At 40.1% G+C, this 22,971-nt stretch overlaps 1 protein-coding gene across 4 annotated transcripts; it reads right to left on the bottom strand.

Annotated features, from left to right (window-relative positions):
- Nucleotides 1–237: 237 nt before the first annotated feature.
- On the bottom strand, nt 238–22,701 carry septin6 (septin 6). 4 transcript variants are annotated; one of them, XR_013932261.1, is made up of 11 exons: nt 22,608–22,701; nt 19,638–19,752; nt 17,130–17,325; nt 14,347–14,533; nt 12,621–12,782; nt 11,050–11,146; nt 9,608–9,776; nt 9,154–9,286; nt 8,524–8,714; nt 7,559–7,615; nt 2,829–4,895 (listed from the first exon to the last, which is right to left on the bottom strand). XR_013932261.1 is itself a non-coding variant. In XM_080416331.1 (10 exons), the coding sequence occupies exons 1-10, from the start codon at nt 22,635–22,637 to the stop codon at nt 2,237–2,239; spliced, it is 1,305 nt and encodes a 434-aa protein (XP_080272457.1). In that variant the 5' UTR covers nt 22,638–22,701; the 3' UTR covers nt 238–2,236. The 4 variants fall into 4 exon arrangements, 3 of the variants coding, with proteins under 3 accessions (XP_080272457.1, XP_080272458.1, XP_080272459.1); XM_080416331.1 differs by lacking the exons at nt 2,829–4,895; nt 7,559–7,615 and adding an exon at nt 238–2,261; XM_080416332.1 differs by lacking the exons at nt 2,829–4,895; nt 7,559–7,615 and adding an exon at nt 238–1,506.
- Between the last annotated feature and the right edge of the window lie 270 nt (nt 22,702–22,971).

The following is a 22,971-nucleotide window of genomic DNA, read 5'->3' as shown; positions in this document are numbered from 1 at the left end:
TTCATACACAGGACCTTTCAAAATGACAAAAAGCTGGACAAAGGTCATGACTAGGCCTACATGACATACAGTACACATGGTTAAGCTGTGTGATTTCTTGTCGGTTCACTCTCTGGATTCAAGTCTGAATTAAGAGGCACACTATTATCCTATCTATCAAACCAGAACATACACATAGTACATACACTTTGAGGAAATATTTGGGCTTAAATGCTGGGCATGAAAGACAGACAGGCATTTGGTTCACAATTTTATTGAAAATGTACATCAACGGAATCCAACTACAGTCAGATACTGTAATACTGTAATTTGTGCCGTGGAAGGGTATATGACTACAAGAAGTGATGGCAGATGCTAGAAAATGTATGCCCATTTCTGACATCAAAATGTTACTTTACACTGAAAGAAGTTCACGTTCAAAGATCATATTTCATAAACAACAAATCTCCACTTCAATACACAAAATATATCATTATAAATTATATAAATGCAGGAGTATTCTTCAGTATTTATCTGGGATTTAGACCAACTCCATCTTATAGTAATATTTGGGAAAGTAAAGGGTACTGATATAGCACAGAGCAAATATACATTTGTGAAATCCACTGGACAAACTAAACAGCAATGAATATGAAATAAAACAGCAAAGGGCAAAAACAACAAGGAGAGCGGTCAAGATCAAGTAATAAAGTAAATAGAATATGCATGCAAAATACAGAATAGGCTGGTGATTGTTAAAGCACAATGTGTAAAAGGGCACTGGATGTGACCTACATGGTATTCAAGCAGGGGCAAAGTAATTAGTCAAAATAGTGCTCAACATAAATATTGCTTTGGCTTTTGACTGAGATCGAAACATTTTCTTTTTTTACCTGCTTTGGTTATATGGTGTTTTCTATTGATCAAGAATGCTATCCAATTAACATAACTTCCAACTAAAATAAATGGCTTCCCATAAAAATAAACCCTATCCAATTCTACATTATTGAGTGAGTCAATCACTTTCCTTAGCAGGCCTTGATAGATTGAGAAGTGTCATACATATGCGTGGCAAAAGCTACCACCTCAGAACCGACAACAAAAAAATAAAACAAACATAGCGCAGGTCATTGCAGTTCTGTGTGTGGGGAAAAAAATCCAATAAATGTTTTAGCTGAACTGTCAGACATGGAATTGCATAAATTATGCATTATTGATGACTTGTTCATTGTCATGAATTGTCAATCACACAAGAGCAGTCTCTTCATGTTTAGTAAGACATAATAGCAAATTCAGTTGGTGATGGGTTCAACCTCGCCTTGATACACCTGAATAAGTTGGTCAAAAACCTCTATGGTCAAAAATACCATGTGAGCCCACATAAGACCATATACAACAAAGCAGAAGGAAGGAAGATTATTTAAAAAAAGGTTGATGCAATGAGAAAGACAGGAAGAGGAATTGGGTGCTTAGTTGTGGCTGAAGCTGCAATCCCCTCTTCAGGTGGCCAAAACAGATTAAAAGAAGCTATAGAGAGACAAAGACAGGAAAAAACAAAAAAAGAAACGCAGGTTAGAGGAGATATCCAAGCAGGGGGGCTTATAAGAACTTCGGAATGCAGAAGGCGAAGATCTTGATATGCAAGGAATATCAGCAAGCAAACATACATTTAAGGTTTACATCTGAAACAGTAGGTAAGTCTTATGGTGATAGGATCGTATAGATTCTGCTGATGGCACTGCTTAATTTGATCTACGCAGTTTAATACATTCTTTACGTTGAGAGCACTTTGCCATTATCTCACACTAGTGGTCAACACTTAAATCTTTTCAAGTGTTATCTAAGCTAAATGAGCAAAATATACAAACGAAACACTATGAAGAGATTGAAAATGACTATTTAACATCTGACCTGTGTGTGTGTGTGTGTGTGTGTGTGTGTATATTTATATATTATCTTACAAAAACCAAGTGTTATTTGTCATTTGGATAACCACATCAAAAACACTACAGTAATACAAATAGGCACAGGCAAAAGCAATAAGCAAGAATTAAGTTGCACAAGGAGCACGTGAAGTTAGAACAGCTGTGAAAAGCAGAATATAAAACAAAAGGAAAATAATTTATAGGACATATTATGCAGAGAAGATAATGGTTAAGAAACCCAGAGGCACGGGGTCCACAAAGCCTCAGGTCACAATTGGGATTCTTAATACTCGCAAAGGCTGGTCCCTTAGCAAAGCTTGAGGGTTGAGGACCTACTCAGTGCAGAGCCAGGGATTACTGCAAAAAAAAGTGAATATAATACACACAGTGAGCAAAGGAGATTAAGAGGAAGCAATGCCAGTCCTATCGATGTGCATATTATCCACCCAGGCACATCCTACAACTCCGTGATCCTAGAAGAATGAAACACAATTAATAACCTGTGGTGGATTTCTTTTATGGTGGCCTGTGTGACAAAATGTAACCCAAGGATGACCCATGGCTAGATCATATCTAACTTCACAAAAGTGAGATGAACAGAAGGACTCTCTGACTCAAATGCCACTCTTGTCTATCCACCTAATAGCCATTGTTGCCACATACTATAGAATGAGCATGCATGGTTTGGTTATACTGTGGGGGTGATGGGATGTTTTATAGAACATTGACATTTCTTGGAAGCCATGTTTTTCATCAAGAACTCTGGACAGGAGGGAAAAGATACTTGTTAAAACATAACTTAACAGCCCCAACTTTGGCATGCACAACCACAACCATAAAACACAACCACAAGCAAAACAAGTTGTAGGTCATTCATATCAAAATAATGATAATACACAATGATTAATGGCCACAATTGCAACATTTCGTGAAAAATGGGCCTTTATTTTCTTTGATAAAATATCTTCTGTAATACTGATACAAACGCTGTATGTATATCCCTGTAGGATTTTGATTAACCGTTTAGCGAAAAACAGTGCCTTCATATACGTATAATATAAAAAGAAAGTTACAATTGCACTGACCTTTATATACCGTGTATATATATATACACGTATATATACAGTATATATATATTTCTTTCCTTCACATTTGTGTAAACAGTGCAAATGTGAAGAGTAATATAAGTACTATATGCACATGACAATGAATGAAGTATGGAGGAGGTGGAAAGAGATTAGGCTAACATCTACTCATGCATAAGGCTAAAATGAAACAATATCTGCCAAGGCCCATTTTCCTGACGAATCCCAATAAAGCAAAGACTCACATTTAGTTAATGTTAAAATGTGATGACTAACAATTGAACTATTTATAATATTTATTTTAAATATTCTACTGTGAATTATTTAAGACCAAGACAACAAAGGATGTTTGGATAGAACCATTTGTATTTGGAGCAACTGGAGTTGCAGATTGAGTTAACTAAAATAGTAGTATGTTCTATATTTCTTAAAAATATAGTTATATTTCCGTTTAGACATCACAGGATATTTTTGAGAAAGATAATTGATCTGAGAACAAAGGTCCTACACTTCATGAAGTAACTGTATTTTCTTTGCCTTTCTTTGGGTTAATGCAACACATCATACTGAATGGTGACAATAATACAATATTTTTGCTCCAGAAAGCTGGATTGGATTGTGTTTGCTGGAGCACCCAGTCAAGATGAAGGCACAGTTACCAGGAGATGACTGTGGGCCCCTGCGGTGCCCATTCACAGCTTTATTTTCAGTGATTTGCCATTTCTGTGCAGAGTCAGACAAATCAATAGTTGAGCTATATTATATCACAATTTGGTCTTTCACTTTTTAGCCGTGACCACACAGCTAGTATAAGGCACTGTCGGTTCGTTGGTACAAAATTGTTAAGCGCAAACAGAGCTGGTCACACCTCATCAGATTGCGTGCTTATTAATCTGGTGAAGCAACCACACACATCACTTTACAAATATTCATAAACTTTACATTCTATTCTAGTACTCATTCTGAAAAGGGACTATCTGCCGCTGCTAATCTGTGCTAATTAAGTTGATCAGAGCATCCATAGCGGGTTTTTTTCCTGCAGTGAGAGGTCATTACATTTTTCACTCAATGTGCACAGTGGTTATCCAGGATTGTCCTTGAAGTCTGACTATTTGTATTGTAATCAGCAAACGCCCACCGGCTGATGATTGTTTCACCTTAGCCACCACACGCTTCTGTCCATTACAACATTAAAGCCTGAAACATACTCCATGCATGCAAGTATGCAAACGCAAATGACAATGCCTGGCCCAGCGGCCCAGTGAACATACTCAACGTGCGCTCTTTTGCACCAGTGGAGGTAATTAACCCACACAGTTACGTTTGAAACTATTGCCTGCTATATATGATAAAAGATAGAGCAGAAGAGAACACAAATCCATGAAGACAGACTCTGATTCTGTTCTTGCCCGCTATAGAAACCCTCGCTGCAACACACGTGACGCTTGCGTCACATTCAGAATTTTTCAGGTGACACACACCAGAATGCAACGACACGTGAAATCCATCTCGCATTAGCTTGAAGCGTCCACGGTTGCGTATATGCGTGGGGTATATTTCAGGCTTCAGTCATGTAGTAGGTTAATGTTAAAGCACACTTAGTCATGCAAAGGACAACATAAATCACGAGAACAGAAAGGTACTTTTCATATAAAAAAAATAAACATCTGAATAATAGCTTGCACAAAATGATATAAAAGACAAGCATCATTCAGCAAAAAAAAAATAAGGAATGCGGTTGAAAAAAAAGGCTTCCATTCAAATGGCAGCAGGGTTCTTCCACTGAGCAGAGGTACATGTGTGGGGTTGGAATGGGGTAAGGGGATGAGGGCACTGCAAGGTTGATGGGGTGAACACTCATTCACAGCAGGCTGAGGGAGCACTTTTTCTACACAGGAATCCTCAACTGGAAATGAGAGAGAAGGGCTGTTATTGCTTTCTAGCAGGTAAAAAAACATTGCTACACATACCGTTTCACACCAGTGACATCACATTTTGACTAGTAACTAGTAACTCTACACGGCATGTTGAGGTCAACTCAAGGTTTTACCCCTGAAAGCAGTTAAGAGGGTGCAGCGGTGAGGTTACTGTAATAATTTGGAACTAAAATAGATGCATTGTGATAAAGTACTTTTCAGCATCATTATACTGACAAAAGGTAGCTTAAATCACAACTCCAATATAATCTGTCATAATCATTTCTTACAAGTGGTGGAAAATAACTAAGTATATTTACTTAAGTACAATTGTGAGATACTTTTTACTTGAGTATTTGCATTTTTTTAAATACTTTATACTTCTACTCCGCAACATCCCAGAGGGAAATATTTTACTTTACAACAATTATTTTAAATGTTTTGATGCTAGTTACATTGCAGATTTAGATTATTAAAACTTGAGCACGTGGTAAGCCCTATTTCATACTTCGGCTATTTGAATATAGCAGATCTATAAGCTCACAAACCATCGCAATGTGACTCGTTGTGAGCTTGAACCTCTGATACCTTTGAAAAAGTTTGTGACACATTTAAAAAAAAAAAAAAAACATGAAATCGCCATTCATAAGAAAAACTTTTACTTTGTTACTGTAAGTATATTTTGATGTCAATACTTAAGTAAAATTTTGAATACATGCCTTTTACTTTAAAATATATATTTAAATACTTCTTCCACCACTGTTTTTTTCCCCTTTATTATCCTGACTGAGCCTCTATTAACATCAGTGACACTGCAGACGGTTCAACCTTTCATCACTGTGAGCAATGCTGAGCTGGCTGAGGAGTTTACAGACTGCAAGGCAGATGTCTTCCGTCTAGTCCCTCCCCTCCCCCCTCCTCTTACCATACCCTCCCCAGCGGTTGAGTGTCAACAAATAACATATCTCTCTGTGGATTTGGCTTTTCTATCCGCACAAGAGGGGGGTGTCGTATGTCTGCGAGACCAACAAAACACGTCGTCCCAATAAACAAGGCTCGGCCCTGAGGCTACTCGCTGCATTGGCATGACCCTGTAGTGTAGTCCCTTCCGTTGAGGCCTGAATTGGCTCTTTGTGTGACAGCAGGGTTGGGTAAAGGCCAAGGGAAGGACTTGGGTGGTATCACAATAGCAGATTGTTGTGTATTCAGAGGGCAGATGGGGCAGTAAATCAAAATGAGGGCGTGTTAGGGTGGGGGGGCTAATAAACTGTCTGATTTAGAGGCTGGCACAGAGACAGTAAAAAAACAGTGCCAACCCAATGATGATCTGTTCAGCTGCTGCAACAGATGTCACCAATGAGTGATATGTGTAGGGATGCAACTCAAATACCTGAATTATTGCAATTGCACCAAACTGTGTCCATTTCTAAATGCATTTTAGAATAACTGCCCTCTTGCCATCTTAGTCTCTCTGGTGATATCCAATTGATATTTTGAGTGTTAACAACAGTTTCTGGCGACCAGAGGATAGCTGGGTTTAACATTAGCCTTAACAGATGTCTCAGCACGCATGCAGCAAGTGGGTGGAGGAGTTAATTGGAAAACATTATGGATGCAATATAGGTGACACATGCACTTCACATAGTATGTACACAAAATGCAAAGGCTCTTGGGAGCTGAAGAAAACGTCAAATGTGGCCTTGAGATTAAATGAGCATTTTTCGTTCTTTTTTTCATTCGTCTTTTACGGATTTCAAAATTTCAAGAATGGAAGAAAGAAAATGGAAGGCCATATCCACTTAAAAAGGGGAATGTCACTTTAAAACACTTCCGGGGTAATTTTCACATCTACTGTGGCTTTTGTGCACACCCATTCAACGTCAAACTCCACTCATTTTAAAAACTCCATTAATCTCTTGAGAGATCTAATCCTTCTAATTAATGGGAATACCTTAATTTTTGGATTAGTTATTTCATTATGCTACTGTTGTACTTGTAAAAGTAGTGTGCGTTCGGTGTGGCTGATAAGCCGTCTGTCATCCCCACACACTCTTTGGGGATGACTGATTTACTGACTTACAGTCACACCCAGCATGGACTCCAATTAGTTTGGATTCAGGCAAGGTATGACAGCTTAAATCAACCATCACCCACACCAAACTCTATTTTTATAAGTACAATAAGCGCATCATTAAATAACAATTAAAAAAATATGGGCATGCCCATATATGGGCATATCGGTCTGATGGGCAGTTCTGGACAACCAGATCTCCAACCACCTATCCGCCCGACCCGACACCGGGCACCGCACTCCCTCAAATCCTTGATGCACATGCCGAGTTTGACATCTTGAGATACGTGAACTACCGACGTATATATAGACGCACAGAAATGTTGTGCATTTATAGTAGGATTGTATTAACCTACTCTACCCACAGATTGGTCAAAATAATGTTTTGTTCATTTAAAATGGATTGCGGCTTCAAGGGGTTCACTCCATTCACTGTTTTGATCAGCGACCAATAGACCAAGTGGGAGAGGTGAGAAAGACAACTGCCCAGTTAAAAGTGGAATATGCAGACGGCAAAGACAAGTGGCTGTGAAGGAAATTAGTTAAAGGGGGAAAATGAAAAGAAAAAATAATGCAAAGAACCTTCTCAGTGCAAATGTCTTCTTCCTTTCTAACAGGCAGTGGAGGGGGTCACCTCAGCTTTAATACACAATCATGACTGATTAACAACATGATGGGGCCAACAATGACAAAAATATATGTGTTAACCATAACAGAGCAGTGAGAGCACACGCTCTGAGCAAAATACATTAGCCCCTTTTATGACCAAAAAGTTCAAGTTCCAACTCTGAAAGTTCTCAAGTGGATATCAGATTAATTTTCAGCACTCTTGCCACTCTCTGTCCCCTTTGTTCATATACAGCTAAAGAATTCTTCAAGTCAGATACACAGCCACTCAGCCAGTACACACTGCTGGTTTCAACTTCAGCATTATATACTTTATAATCGTTTCCATAAGATGAGCAGGGAACTGTAATCTTCCACAATTAAGTAAAAAAACTGTTAGACTGTTAGACTATTAGTCTGAAAGAGTCTAGTTAGATCACTCGTCCAGCCCAGGCCTTCTTCTAGGACTTATTTCCACACAAATTGTAGTCAGTTCGGTGTGGGTAGACAGAAACCACTAAGTACGCGATGACATTAACAGGACAGACAAAAATTGTTCTCGCTCTGGCAAAAGCACAACATGCATAAGTTAAATGGAAAGCTTAATGAATATGTGCGTCTGCCAAGTGGCTACACATCCTAAGTGCCAAACAGACTCGATGATTACCATATGGTCCAAACGTAAACGAACACATAAACAACTTCACACATAGGGGCCATGATATTCATTACACTGGCATGTACCCTGCTATGGCCAAGTAATACAAAGAATACTGTTCCTCAAACTTAAATAGTGGCATAGTGTGTTTTACTGTTCCACTTAAGCTCATTGTATCCAGACTGTACAGATCTCTCCATACAGTTGACGGTGGGTGCCTGCACCTGCTGAGGTGTGAGGACAAAATCTCAGGTAGTGGCAGGGGAGGAACAAGCATACTTACTTTTTCCTCTCTTTCTCTCTCTTGAGCGTGGTGGAGCCGCCGGCCTGCTGGGCTTGGTTCTGCAGAAGCTCTGCGGCAGTCTTTTTCTGTTTGAACATGTTGAGCTCATCGTCCAGGGATTTCTTCTTGTCCTCCAACTTCTTCTTCTCGTCCGAGTGCATTTTTTTCAGGCGGTCGAACTTCTCGTGCAGCTGCATGTGGGGGCGGTAGAGGAAAGCAGGGAAACGCATGAGCAGTGAAAAGGCTGGAGCAAGAAAAACAAATCAATTCAAGTGGATCTTGGGATCCACATGGGAACAGTGTGGCTCCAATGTGGATATTGGACTTGATGTGGCCAGCCTGTGTTGTCAGTCGTCTATGACAATAATCTATGATGTATGACTGCAAATTTGGACAAGGTTTCAGCCCGATCAGAGCCCCATTGACTTCCATTAAAACAATGTTCAATATTGAAATATAATGAATGAAGGTGCTTCTGTGGCCAAGACATACTGCGCTGATCAGTCCAGTGGTTTACGAGATTAGCTCTGGACACACAGACAGAGGGTTAATAGACGGCTAGACTCCTGCAGAGCCACGCCGCAAAAAAAACATTCAAAGGCAAGCTTCACATCAATGTCAAGCACATACCTCTTTCTCTGCCTCCTTGAGCTCGGCCTCCTTCTCTTTGACCCTCTGCACGAACATCTGCCTCATCTCCTCTTCCTTCTTCTGTAGCTCACCCATGAACTCGTTCCTCTTGGACTCGTACGTCTCCTGCAGACTGGGCGGTGCACAGGCCAAGAGCGAGTGTAAAGAATACTGTCAAGGTTTGAAAACCCTGATGCAGACTGCAGAGCCAATTCACAGACGTGCTTGGTGCTGGGATATAATATCAATATCGTGATATGAGACCATATTGTCTGTCGGTCTAAAAGGCCGGATTAAATCTTCTGAAATTAACAATTAATGCCCCTGTTTGAGTGTTTGGTCATCATATCCATATTATTGTTGTTTTTAAAACATTTCTTTTTAGTAAATAGCTTCTGAAAGAATAGAAATACATAAATCCGCCAAATATCGTCACATTATCGATATATCCTACCTGAAGGGCTTGCTGTCCGGGTCTGTATCTTTGAAACCCATCTCTTCCAGTTTGCAGCGACGGTACAGCTCGTAGTGACGCGTGTGTGTCTGCTCCCGGAGGTCTTCCATGTTAACCCTGATGAGCATCTCTCTAAGCTTGACAAAGTCACAGTGGCTCTCATTCTCCACTGTTGGGGACACAACATGACCATCCACACGTCATTTTTCTATGGCTGTACAAGAAAATAAAAGCAACTGAGTATCCCGATATAATTTTTCATAATACTGTATGGATTATACAGCCACTCGTATCGATGCGTATCCAGGGCTTAACAAAAACCCTATACTTAAGTTGATCGTGGTCCCCCAGGGCTCAATACTAGGTCTGCTCCCTTTTTTTCCTGCTACCCCAAATCTCTTAGCTGAAAATAGCCGCTTGTGACACTAGGGTTCATGTGGTTGAAGTTCTCTGGCACTATGCCACGGACAGTTTTCGCTAATTGTCTGTCCCTCGCGCATTATTGTTCACATTCTCCACAGGGATGTTTCCCCAAAGGAATAGCTCTGGGGATGGCTCCATTCATACATTTCTAATACATTCTATAGAGTATTGCAGCGTATCATCATTATAGTAATAATAATTTCTTGTGGTCAAACTCTCAGAGACCGGGGCACCCGATAGCCGAGTGTTTAGGGCGCATACCTAATGCCTGATTCCCGGGCCGGCCAGACCATTTTCTGCATGCCGTTGCGCTCATTATCAATAAAGGCTCCGAGAAAGCACTTACAAATGTGATTATTTTAAACACAAAAATAGATAGAATGATCGCAAAGAAAATAATCAATAGTTGCAGCCCTAATGAGTGCAGTGTAGCGACCAGGGCTGCACAGAGAATGGTGGCATAACTGAGCTACGACACACATTGTGTTCAAGTTAATGATCTGGACACGTTCAAATCAAGATAAAATGTTGTCATGCCCTATCGAGTTGCATTCTAGATCAAACTGAGCACCACACTGCCTATGCAACAATCCCCACAGACACACACACGTCAGAGAAAGCCTCAGGGTAGTATTATTGTATTTAAGCTCTACATGCTGGGAAGGCCTAGTGCTTCTACACAGCACACCAGCCCCTGCATACACAAACACACAGAAGATATAATATAAACAAGGAAACATCCGACATGAGAGAGGTATCTTATAGCCCAATTCTAGATCCTTGACCTTTCCCAGTACACTCCCATGACCTATCAACGTATTATTGTGATGACTGATGTAGACATAACATTTCTCTACATAATAAAAGGTTGATTCCTGCTATGCATTGATTTCATAAACACATAAACAGCAGTTATCCCCTGCAGCCTGTTGCAGCTGTTGGGAGGGAGCTATGCAGGAGGTCCCATACAGGGAGGGATCTCCCACTCATTTCCTGTGTGCGACGTGACCCAGGCTTACCCTGCACTGTCCCCCAGGGGTACTGCCGTGCCTTCACCATCTTGTTCCCAATCTTTACCTCCTCCGTGCTCCCCACCACGGCAAAAGGCAAATGGCCCTGTGAAGCAGAGAAAGACGAGTGCTGTCAGTGTGCTGCCTGTCTGCCACACCTGAGTCCTCCACGAAATAAACACCTGAATTGTGACAATGCATGTTGTCAGTGTACTGAACATGGGTGTTTGATTTGATAGGTGGGTAATTGATTCAAGTTCGTTTACAGGATTAGGAACTGTTCACACTGGGATTTGCAATGCGACAAAATAACGTACGAGACTGCATCGTGTTGCTTTTTGATGGAACAAAAAAATGTATTGGCTATTTTAATTCATTACTGGAGGACCTTACAATGCAATCCAGCAAAAGTTGAACTAGTCTCACTCTCAACAAGGAAGAACCTTCAGGGATAGCTTATAGTGCTCCTTTAACCACTTAAACCCTATATATTTTTGTAGTACATCATATAGTGAAAATAGCCAATTGTTAGCCTATCTATGCAGCCTTTAACCACTTAAACCCTATATATTTTTGGATTACATCATAAAGAGAAAATAGCCAATTGTTCCGCTATTTTTGCAGATTGTTCGTCTATTATGCCATGCCCATAATAGGGACGTTAGTTTCAAGTGGATATGCTTACATACCACTTAGGAGGGCAGCAAAGTGTGACAGCGAATGCGATTATGCGACATGAGGTACTGAACAATAAGTAATTCTGACAGTGACGGACTAGCAATTTGTAAAAACCAGAGAAAGTTGTTGTGAGTGATATGACCCCAAGGATGGGTCTGTGACCTGACCTCACATAATTGTGTGGCCGTGGTAAGACTGCAGGGCAACAGCTAACAGACTAAAGGAGTCAGCAAAGGAACAGCAGTTTCCTCGCTACAATGTCTCATGGAGGGTTAGCTGAGCCCTAGCTCACGGTGACCAAAGGCCATTTCCCACACTCTGGGCTTCCGGCAGCGTGAGCCGACTTGAGTGTTTAGCGTGACTTCCTGACAGTGGGAGCAGACACAGATGGTGCTTGTTCTGTGTCCAAATCACATGTACTATATTTCCATTTTCGGTTTACGCACATGAAGGTTGTGGCAAGTGACACTGCTGTATTCTCTTAAGAAGTTGGGATTCAATCAAATCGGCATTGCAATGTTTTCATGTATATATTATTATATATTATATTGCACTATTATCAATTATAATTATTATAATACATATATTAAACATAATTTTTTATCTGACCCTACAAATGGTACCCGTGTTCTTACAAAGGATGAATACAAAGCCTGTTCAAAGCCTCCCTCAAAATCCACCTTTTCAGACTTGCTTTTTTGTCTTTTTGCTTTTTTGTCTTAGCTTAATGTTTTTAGCCTTTTAACTTTTTCTCTCCTAATAAAGTTGTTTATCTGTTTTGTAAAGCGACTTTGGGTACTAAGAAAAGCGCTATATAAGTCTGATGTATTATTATTATTATAAGCCTTAAACCCTAAAAAACAAACAAACAATGAAAACAGTTAAGAAGTTCCCAGCCTTACGTTCATAGTGGAGTTCAACTCTGCCACTGACTCGTCATCAATGGGAAACTGGTAGATCTGGACCCCGTTGCTAACAAGCTCACTTGTAATCTTGATCTTGAACTTGGTCAACTCGCTCTTAGAGATGGCATCTGACTTCGCAATTATTGGAATAATGTTGACCTGTCAGGGGCGGGAGACAAAAAAAAAAAGGTATTGATGATTATAATGCTTTCAGATGTGCAGCAACCGTCTGCTGCTATTTCTATTCACCATGTCTGTGAAGTCTATAAATATATTTTTATGCACAAAACAGAAGACTACAAAACAAAAATGTCTCTGGTGTTTTTGTGAAGAAAAAAAAAAAAGTATAAAACAAATCTTTCCAACCATGCTAAGCATACAAATAATAATCATAAACCATAAACAAATGACATCTGCTCAGTGTTTAACAATCTCAAACTGGCGTTGGCCCTAAGTTGTAAAGTCTGGCAGACTGTGCAGTGCTCAGATCTCATCTGTCACATTTAGTCATCCAGGAGGCAGTAATATGTCAGCCTCTCCTCCGCTATTGTGTCATTACATCACATCTGAGTTAAGAGTGTGTAAATTCCTAAGCAGACCTTAGCCTCTCTAGAGAGAATATTAATAGATTCTGGGACGTCGCAGTCTCATCTCCCTAAATACATACTTCTACTTCCATATTTTTTTGTCTTCTGGGCTCCACAGTATGCCGAGATGTGGTTTTAAAAGGAGGGGAGTATTTGAAAGCTGGAAATATTAGAAATCAATGCCTCCAACTCTAACTTACTTACACTCAAGTGCACTTTCATCATACGCCATCTCATCAGCCTTGAACACAAAGATAAGAATAGCACACACAGGGCAGTGAACCTCCATCTCATGCTCTCGTGTCTCCTGAGAGCTCTCCAAACATAGCGATAATTGTAACAGTCCGATAACTGTTCAAAGCATTTACGGTAACCGTGTTTTGCGCGAGTCAAAGTAAATGAGAAAGTGAGAGGAAACAAAAACGAGTCAGATTCAGAGCATTTTTTGTTTGACTAGCCACTACTAGACTAAAGCATGGATGAGTGAATACAGTATGTGTGTGGGTGGGAGGTATAGGACGGTGTACTCTAACAGCCACCCACCATTTGCTCAACAAAAGAGAAAGACTTTCCCTCCCACACATAAGTGATGGTTTGAGTGTACCCTTAGCGCCCACTCCATCCCACTCCATGCCCTGCAGCCCTCTCTGGCTCTCCCCATAGGCTCCTCCTAGCTATTAGCGAGGGATGCTAGTACCGGACAGACAGATGCTAGGGGTTGTGTGATTGTGTACACAGGGGAGATTCTACTCCGGATCACAGTGTGGCGAGAGCTCGACGGTGGGTGCATCTGCTCTGGCAAACATTGAGGGGGTTCGTTGTTCCAAAGCCAGTAAGGTCTGCAGAGGCTTTTAGGGGGGCGGAACCTCAGGGAAACGAGGCCGCGGTCACCAAGACGACTGCATTTCACAGCTGACCTACACCGACACATTAACGAGGCTGGAACCAATTTGTATGCTAGCGGTCGGCACGTGGGGGAGTTTATGACGACCGGAGCAGTTGTGGTCTGACTCCAGCGACACACGATCACTAAATGGATTTATATCGACGCTGGGTGCGTCTATCCATGTTCAGCAGTAGTTTATGACTAATCTTCGAGCCTACGGCTGCAAAAAGAAGCCCCACCGTTTGCTCACCTTGCTATCCAGTTTCTTCATGGTAACCAGGTCCAGAGATTTGAGGGAGTGTCCGGTGGGAGCAATGAAATACAGGCAGGCGTGGATGCGCGTGTCATGGTAACTGTGTAGCGTGCGCTTGATTTTCAACTCCTCCTGCAGATAGGCTTCAAACTGGGCATCAATGAACTCCACAATGGATTTGTAGCTGTAAAGGAGGGAGGATTGAAACAAGTTATAATTAGGACAGAGTTGCAATTCTAAAAACTGTTTTACACATTTACATATGCACAACATATTTTTGTGACTCATCATTTCACTCATCCGTTTTGTTGTCTTAAGCAGTTTTATTCTTTTCACAGATTACACTATTCTGTAAAGTTGACATTATCTGCTTGGTGAGGGTCTAAGCTACTATGTTCTTTAAACCAAATGGAACTGGAGTGGGGGACGGCATATTCCAGCTAGATTAAGTGAGGTTCCATATAAGGAATCGACTGAACCCTAAAAACTGAAGAGATTCTGCAGGCAGAACATGAGTGAAGGATCAGTGAGCGCACACATCATAGACCAGATGATGCTTCAAAGGAATACTGCCGTTGCCAAAGACATACCCCCCCACCACCACCTACCCCGTGTGTGCTCGTACACACACAGACACACACACACACACGCTGTTCACATGACATAGGCAAAATACTGTTTGTCCACAATCCCCCTTTATGAGCCACAAACAATCTGATCCTAATATAAAGTGTGCTCTTGGGCGTGCTGACCTACAAGAGTCTTTCTGTAACTAGCACAACCTTTCCCTCGGGCCATTATGAGCAGCCTGCCACTGGGGTTTTGAGAGAGCCAGCCAGGTCTCACATGATAACACCCCTCGCTCTGATCTCCACTGACCAGAAGAGCTAATAATCAAGCTCAGAGGACAATATTAGTGATAAAGATGTCCACTGAGGTCCTTCCAATACATGGGTATATGCTAAGTAGATTCCTCCTTTTACACTAGGAGAACTGCAGTTAAAATGTGAAGGTTTTAGAAAGGAAATCTGAGCCACTAACATGCCAAACATTTATGAAATAGCTTTTGTACTGATTACATTTTATTTAGCGAATTCAAAGTCCTTAAGCCAAGCAGTTGCCTCTCAGTCTGCTGTATGGAGGGTGACTAATAAAATATTGATTAAATAATATACAGTGAGTCTTACACATTTTATAAGACTATTTATATATTATAATATATACAACATTACTGCTTGGCCATGACCACACCACAATCACACTGCAAATACATACAATAAAATAAGGAATCTTCCAATATTGACTGCCGGGTATGTTTTTTTTTTTTTTTTCATAATGTAATATTAAAGAGGTGGAGAACCTTGGATTGTATCACTACCTGGGCGTGATATAAGTCCAAATATTATTGATCATATTCATCTGCTGCTTCTGTGCTCTGTGATCGAGCAACCAGAAGCAGTGATTCTATTCACTCGTTGCAAACTGGTCTCAAAATCACACTTTATACCACATGAACAAAAAGAAACAAAGCCACAACTTTCTGTGAAAAAGAAAAAGTCAATATAAAATGTTATTACAAAAATAAAGATTAACAAAGCAGATTCTCTGATTACATTTAAAATAATAGACCTCAATATCTGCAAAACAGACATTTAATACATTCACTAATGTATTAAATCAAAAGGATGCATTCGATTTTCATGTAAAATCAAAAATACATATTAAATATAAATGTATACAAATACATTTACCAATTCTTTAGATTTTTAACAACTCACCAAAGTCACCTCAAGGATCTGTAATGACTCATTCAGATGACTTCCTCATCGTTTGAGTCACTATTAAAAATATTTAAGAAGGTAAGGCCTGCTGTGCATGTGTAAGTATAATGCAACATAATTGCAGGTTTATCTTCAAAACCTTTTTAACACCACTGCGCCTTAACAAACTGTCCTGAGTTTTCTTAGCTTTGCAACAAATACCGTACATAATCTCTTTTTTACACATAATTAGGAACTGTCCCAGAATGCATTCATTTTGGGAAGGTGTACATAACTATGTTTAATATAAAATTTAGCAAATAACATATTTTCTTCAGGCTGACCCAGCTGTTAGCACCACAGAAATAATTAATATAGATCACCAATATCTGTGTAACGTGACAATGCCAGTAGGCGAAATAGACAACAACAAAAAACAAGGACAACTACAAGGAATATATTTGCTAAATGTGCTTTGTTTGCATTCTTTTAAAATGCAAAAAGTGTGATTTTGAGACCCATTTCATCATGCAATGACAGTGAATGGAATCAACTTCTAGTTCCTTGCTCACAAGAGCACAGAAGCAACAGATGATCAAAAATATTTGGACTATGCCCAGGTAACCGTACAACCAAAGTTCGCTTTTAAGTAGACAATCAAGATCCTACTACTGCCAAAGGCTGGCTAACTTAAGTTCACTACATCCCTGAAGTAAAACTGTTATTAATTTGAAGCTATCATAATTCATGACCTGGGTTGGAGTGTTAATAGAAAATGTTATACTGTGTGGAGATGGCCCTGGTACTGGAAAGCCCCTCTTGGCTCCTAATCTCTGTCTCCAGGGTTAAATCTGATAGTCCTCTATTCATTCTGTCTGACAGAATATATAGCACATGATGACTGAGAGATTGCGCAGAGATAATACTGATCAGATGCTCGATATTAAGCTGCTCTATAATACGCCCCTGAGGCACTTATATTCACTATTCCATAATTACTACCATTATGAGCTTTCTCACCTGTCCTCTTTGTTGATTTGATCTCCAAAGCCCACAGTGTTGACGACAGTGAGCTTGAGGCGCACATTGCTCTCCTGGAGCTCGTACGTGTTGGACTTGAGTTGAACTCCAGGTTGGTTGTGTTGGGTGGGCTCGCCCTCAAACTTGGTGTTGAACAAGGTGTCCATGAGAGTGGACTTCCCCAGACCCGTCTCCCCTGGGAAAGACAAACAACACACAGTCACCTACAGTGTCATCCGAATGGCTTCGTACACAGAAGCAGTACTTTTCCAGCATGCATGGCTATTAAAATCACATACCCAACCATGATATAGTCAAAATAGAATGTGTAAATGTAAGCACAACGAGATTACAATAAAACAAAACAAAACAAAAATGGCACTCAATTCAACAGTAATAGAAGTATGTAGTCGAATATGACAAATACATAACATCTAAAGTACTAAATATTATACTAGTTCATACTGCTCCACGCCTAAAATTCATTTAAATCAGTTGTCTTAATTTCTAATTGGAACAATATTTTTAAAAAGACTCCAAGCGCAAGTAGGACTGCACACAGGCCTGCACAGCCTTTAAAAAAAATGAATCAGCGATTGAAATTGTTAACATATTTAAATCAGCATATATACAATTCTACAATCATACTACATTCAAATTGTTCTGTGACCCGTAGAGAGACTGACAAAGACATACTGCTGCTCACCAGGACAACAGATAGGTCATTCTGTGTTTACAGTTTGATTCTGCTAAGCTCCAGTCATAGAGATGGAAGCAGGCCACTGACTCATGGATGCACTGATGTACTCTGACATTGTTTCACAGCTGGAGGCTGTCAGCTGACGCACTCAGCTCCCCTGCTTTCCCTGTAGGAAAACTTATTTTCGGTCAGAGCTAATTCTATACTGGCCTTCTTGCCGTGTTCCAATTCAAGGAAACTAGGGCCAGATCTTTCCCTTCCACTTCCTTTTGGAAACCTCAGGTCACTGTGGAGACGTTTTTCACCATCACAGCAACTTGGCAGTACTACAGTGTCTTCTTGAAAAGAGTAAGGCCTCTGGGTAACGTTTTGGTCAGAGTGGTAGCACAGTCTGCTGTACAGAGAATTGAATTAAACTATCCAAATCCAGCTGTGAAAATCTGATGGAGAAATAGGAACTATTATACAGCCTAAAGGAATCACTCATCTTTGTTTGCTGCCTTCTGACCTGCAGTTTCTGTTTTATAATATGAATGTGAAAATAAATCCCTCCACTACAGACCACATTTCAGGTATTCGAGTGATGCTTTTACTACTGTACAACTGCTTGCATTTTGAACTACGTACACAAACTTCAGAAAGAAAAGCGATTAGGCTCCTATACCGACTCCTTTGATAAAGTTATGAAGGGGTGCTTTAGACTTCTATACCCAGTCCTTTGGTAAAGTTATGAATAAAGCACAACACAGTGATACGCCACAATAACGTGAAACAACAACTACATTATTATACTATAATAACTATTTAACTGCTTCTTTCGATCAAGGAAGGTGAACAAACAATGAATCATACAGTGGGTAATGAGATAAGACTTAATAAATGGAGATTTGGCTGTGAAATGCATTACAAATATTAACAGAAATTCAGTGTGCCAATGTCAACCACACTAATTGTACATTTCTTCTCGTTTGTTTCAGGAACTTATGAGAAACAATTTGCGCCAAAATATGCCTGTAAGCACAACACGCTCATGCTACGGTGTGTGCAGTGCATGTGCATGAGGCAGGCATCTGTTGCATGTCTTCCGCTGAGAATGTGAAGGAGGACAACTGAAGCAGCCATGATGTATGACAGATATCCACGCCCCCCCCAGACAAGCCGTAGAGTAGAAGAACATTTGTGCAGCTTGGTTGCAGTGACGCATTGTAATTGCTCTTGGGATGTTTCCAATGGAATTGGGAGGAAACTGAGTGGAACAATTTAGGCTTACTCTAAAAAGGGCAATTGTTTCATTGTGGTCAGTTAAGTGGTACTTATTACAAAACCTCATAATATTTGATTACTTTATGACCACAGTTTACAAAATTATACAGTCACTGTCCAACGCTAATATATTAATCTTACCATTAACTTATTTGTGAATAAATGAAAGGAGTCTCACATTCACAACAGCGGATGTGCCATTTTTTGCTCGTACAAAATACAATTTAATGCTGAACACACAGTACAATCCTCAAGTGTTCATTTAACTCTGACAGTGTAAAATGGACCAATGATATGTACGTAGGTCTATAAGCATATCACTACAACTACCTCTATAATTTCACACAGCAGCCCACACCATAGCACTGCATATCTGGAAATGCTTTATTCATGGTAAACATGGTTCACCAGTCAGAAATTAGTTAAGTCAAACACAGATAGAATTGCTGTCAGCTAATGGACAACCCTGACATACACTGTGGTGAATGAGTCCTGTTTTGCCTTTAGGAAAAGAAGAGAAATGGTTTTGTGTGCGACACACTCACCAACGCAGAGGATATTGAAGCAGAAACCATGGTTGACAGACTTGTTGACCAGCTGGTCAGGCATGCTGTCAAAGCCAACATGACCGGCTAATGGGACGGCGCGAGCCCCTTCTCCCTGCAGACAAATATGAAATAATCAGCAAAACATTGCAATGTGATCAACGATTATTTATGCTATTCAGAGTTTGGGTTTCTTTCTAAGCATGTTTGATCGTATGTTGTTTCGACAGATAATAGATAATTACCTGGTATCCTAGTTACTTTGAAGCACTAAATTGTTTTCTTTGCACTCTACTTTAATACGTATAATTAGAATTTAGGCATTTAGCAGATGCTCTTATCCAGTGCGACTTACAATCGCAAGATCAGACTAAGTAGAGTAGAGCATTAACCCTAGTCAACAAATGACAGGGTAAATAGTCACATATTAAGTAGAGCGCAAAGAGAACAATGTACTGTAGTGCCTCAAATAAACTAGGACACCAGGTAAACATCATTCAAAACTAGCATCTGTCTAAACAACATGCCTTCTAAATAACATTATTTAACATTTGTGGTCGAGAAAATAAAATCTAAACAACAAAACAACATACCTGCATACATAGTAAACTACCAACTATCGAAAAAGAGTGACTGACCATTTACCCTGTGATGTAATTTGTTGATGCCATTTACTCCTATCTCTGAATAAGTCTGGTAAATGGCTTGTAATTTGTTATGTTATGTACTGCCTTTCATACCTGATAACATGTAAAGGCCTGTGTCCAACATACATGAACATGGCAAATGTTTGGCTTAGTGAATATTGAACCTAAGGAGTAATTTCATATTACAGTGTTAAAAGCATTTTGATTGTATTATTCTCAAAGATTCTCAAAGATTCTCAGGTGCTCGTTGATTCACTTCCTGTTTCCTGTGCTGACTATTTTCAAAGTCGAGACAGTTGGAAACCACAATGTACAGGAAGGTAACATTGCTCACTTGAAGGAGTGACGTTAAAAAAAAAAACTGCAAGAGTGAGAGTATTTTGATTGTCCCAGATTGTCAAGAGGTGTGTGTGTGTGTGTGTGTGTGTGTGTGTGTGTGTGTGTGTGTGTGTGTGTGTGTGTGTGTGTGTGTGTGCTGCTTTTTTTACCCTTGGACTCTTACTTTTGGTTGCTTGCTTGCAGCTCTGAATAAGACTGTTAGCTAAATGTCTAATATAGCCCTACGTAAGTGTATGTGTGTGTCTGTTCCTGGCATAGGCCATATATTTAGGGAAATTGGACATAACAGTATATCAGTTGATTGGGGACAAAGCTGGTGTCCCCAATTAGATTTTACTGCAATCTCATAAGGTTTGAGATTGCAGATTGAAAATCATGTCCCCAAAAAGTAAGTGTGTGTGTGTGTGTGTGTGTGTGTGTGTGTGTGTGTGTGTGTGTGTGTGTGTGTGTGTGTGTGGTGACCATATCCATTCTCTTGCTTCCTACATACACACAGTGAAGAAAGCATGGAATTTAGATTACATAGCATAGCCATAGTTCTCAAACCGACTGGACCTCTCCAACCCAACCATTATGTGGCTTAATATAACACAACTCACAGCTTTTTCCAGGCATGATTTCGAGGCAGCATGAGAAAGATTTTGAGTTTACAGATTAAATAACTTAGATAGCTGATAGTGGTAAACACTTGTGAATTATTTGGATGGTTAAACCTGGGTTTAAAACAGCTGAAGGAGTCCTTCAAATACAGAGGGTAATTTGACTTAACAAATATCTGCATGGAGCATTCCAAAAAGACATACAGACAAGTGGCAAGTGACTTTCATTCACTCAGCTGAGCCACAAACTATATCAGTGGTTCTCAACCTTTTCAGGCCGCGACCCCCAAAAATAATCATATTTGAAGTGAACTGGGAACACCCCACCCTGACAAGCACTTGGAATTGTAGGAGTTTAGGCATTACATTTAGTTTGACTTGGTCCCACAGATAAATGTTGTGAAAAATAGACGATCTACACAACGCCTCGATCGGCTATTTTTACAATTATTGCCTCTTTCTTTTATTATTTGACGATTGAGTGACCAGTTTTTATAATATGTTTTTTTTTGGGGGGAAATAAGTACATAGTTACAGAAGTACAGTATAGATGGTTGATTACGTTTGATGCAGTAATTATCTTTATTCTTTCTTTTTAGGTAGAAGGTCTTAAAAATTGTCACTTCACTGCCAAAAATCATGTGGGTCCCCACCCACAGGTTGAGAACCACTGAACTATATCAACTGGCAGCAACTACATGGCCTCTCACACTATCCTGAGGACTCCTCTCCTCTCCTATTGTACATGTCTTTAGTCTTTCCCAGAGTTAACGTTAGATTGAGGCAAATCGTGCATTGCAAATTGCAGGCCCATCCCTAATAACGTGCCAGTGCCAACATAATACCGTTAACCAGCCCAGAAGAAGCATTAAAGCTCTGATGTTTAATGCACATCATCATCAGACAACGCCCGACATGAAACAATATATTGATCACGACAGTGAACTCAACTGTTGGGACATTGAAACGCTCAATGCATCATGGTATTAACACATTGCATTATTTTGTCGAGACACACGGCAACGTTAGACCATCATTCAGGTCCATACATAGGATACGTGATACCGTTTCAGTTTGTGGCCTAAAAAATAAAACATTACACATATTTAAGTAAGAAACAGACACTTTACAAATTAAGTGAATGGCTCATATATAGCGGTATAATAACGGTCGCCTCATTCTCTGCACAGCTTCTTCAACCATTTTACGTTTGACTCAATGGAGCGATGATCAGAATTGCCGTGGAGTGGATTCAAAAGCAACGCGATTGTAAACAATAATAATCCTTTAAAACATATTTAGACGGACACAGCTCACGCACGGCTCCGTGCGTTTGTTGCGATTAAAAAGCGTCCTTTTATTCAATATAAATCCAGGTTACTCACCGCTGTCCTGGCTATCTCTGTGGACGCCATGGTTCCTAAAAGCTTTCACTAGGCAGGCAGGCAGGCAGCCCCAGGAAGCTGCACAGGATACTATGCAGTGTTGCCATCTTTTGCGACAGAAATAAGCGGCCAGGTCTATGAAAACAAGCCTAAAAGAAGCGGCTACGGCTATTTGAAAATAGCCGATCTACAAGACGGGTCGTGAGCTTGTAGAAATGCTATTTTCAAAAGAAAAATCTTGAGGAAAATTTGAAAAATGTGTAATATTTCAACACAAATCTTGTATGGGGGTCCCTGGCTGGCATAACATGTTTTCAGATGGGGGTCCGCAGACAAATACATATTAATTTGGGGGTCCTCGACA

Source organism: Gymnoscopelus braueri (assembly GCF_963280865.1).
Source record: "Gymnoscopelus braueri genome assembly, chromosome: 20".
NCBI classification, from domain to species: Eukaryota; Metazoa; Chordata; class Actinopteri; order Myctophiformes; family Myctophidae; genus Gymnoscopelus; species Gymnoscopelus braueri.
This window is presented reverse-complemented; position numbering and strand designations above follow the sequence as displayed.

Bases quoted from the DNA above. Each gene is read 5' to 3' on its own strand.
- septin6 (XM_080416331.1), bottom strand. From the start codon at position 22,637: ATGGCGTCCACAGAGATAGCCAGGACAGCG. The intron at 17,326-19,637 runs GTGAGTGTGTCG...TGTCTTTCCCAG, and splicing joins CTTCAATATCCTCTGCGTTG to GGGAGACGGGTCTGGGGAAG. The intron at 12,783-14,346 runs GTGAGCAAACGG...CGCCCCTGACAG, and splicing joins TGAAGAAACTGGATAGCAAG to GTCAACATTATTCCAATAAT.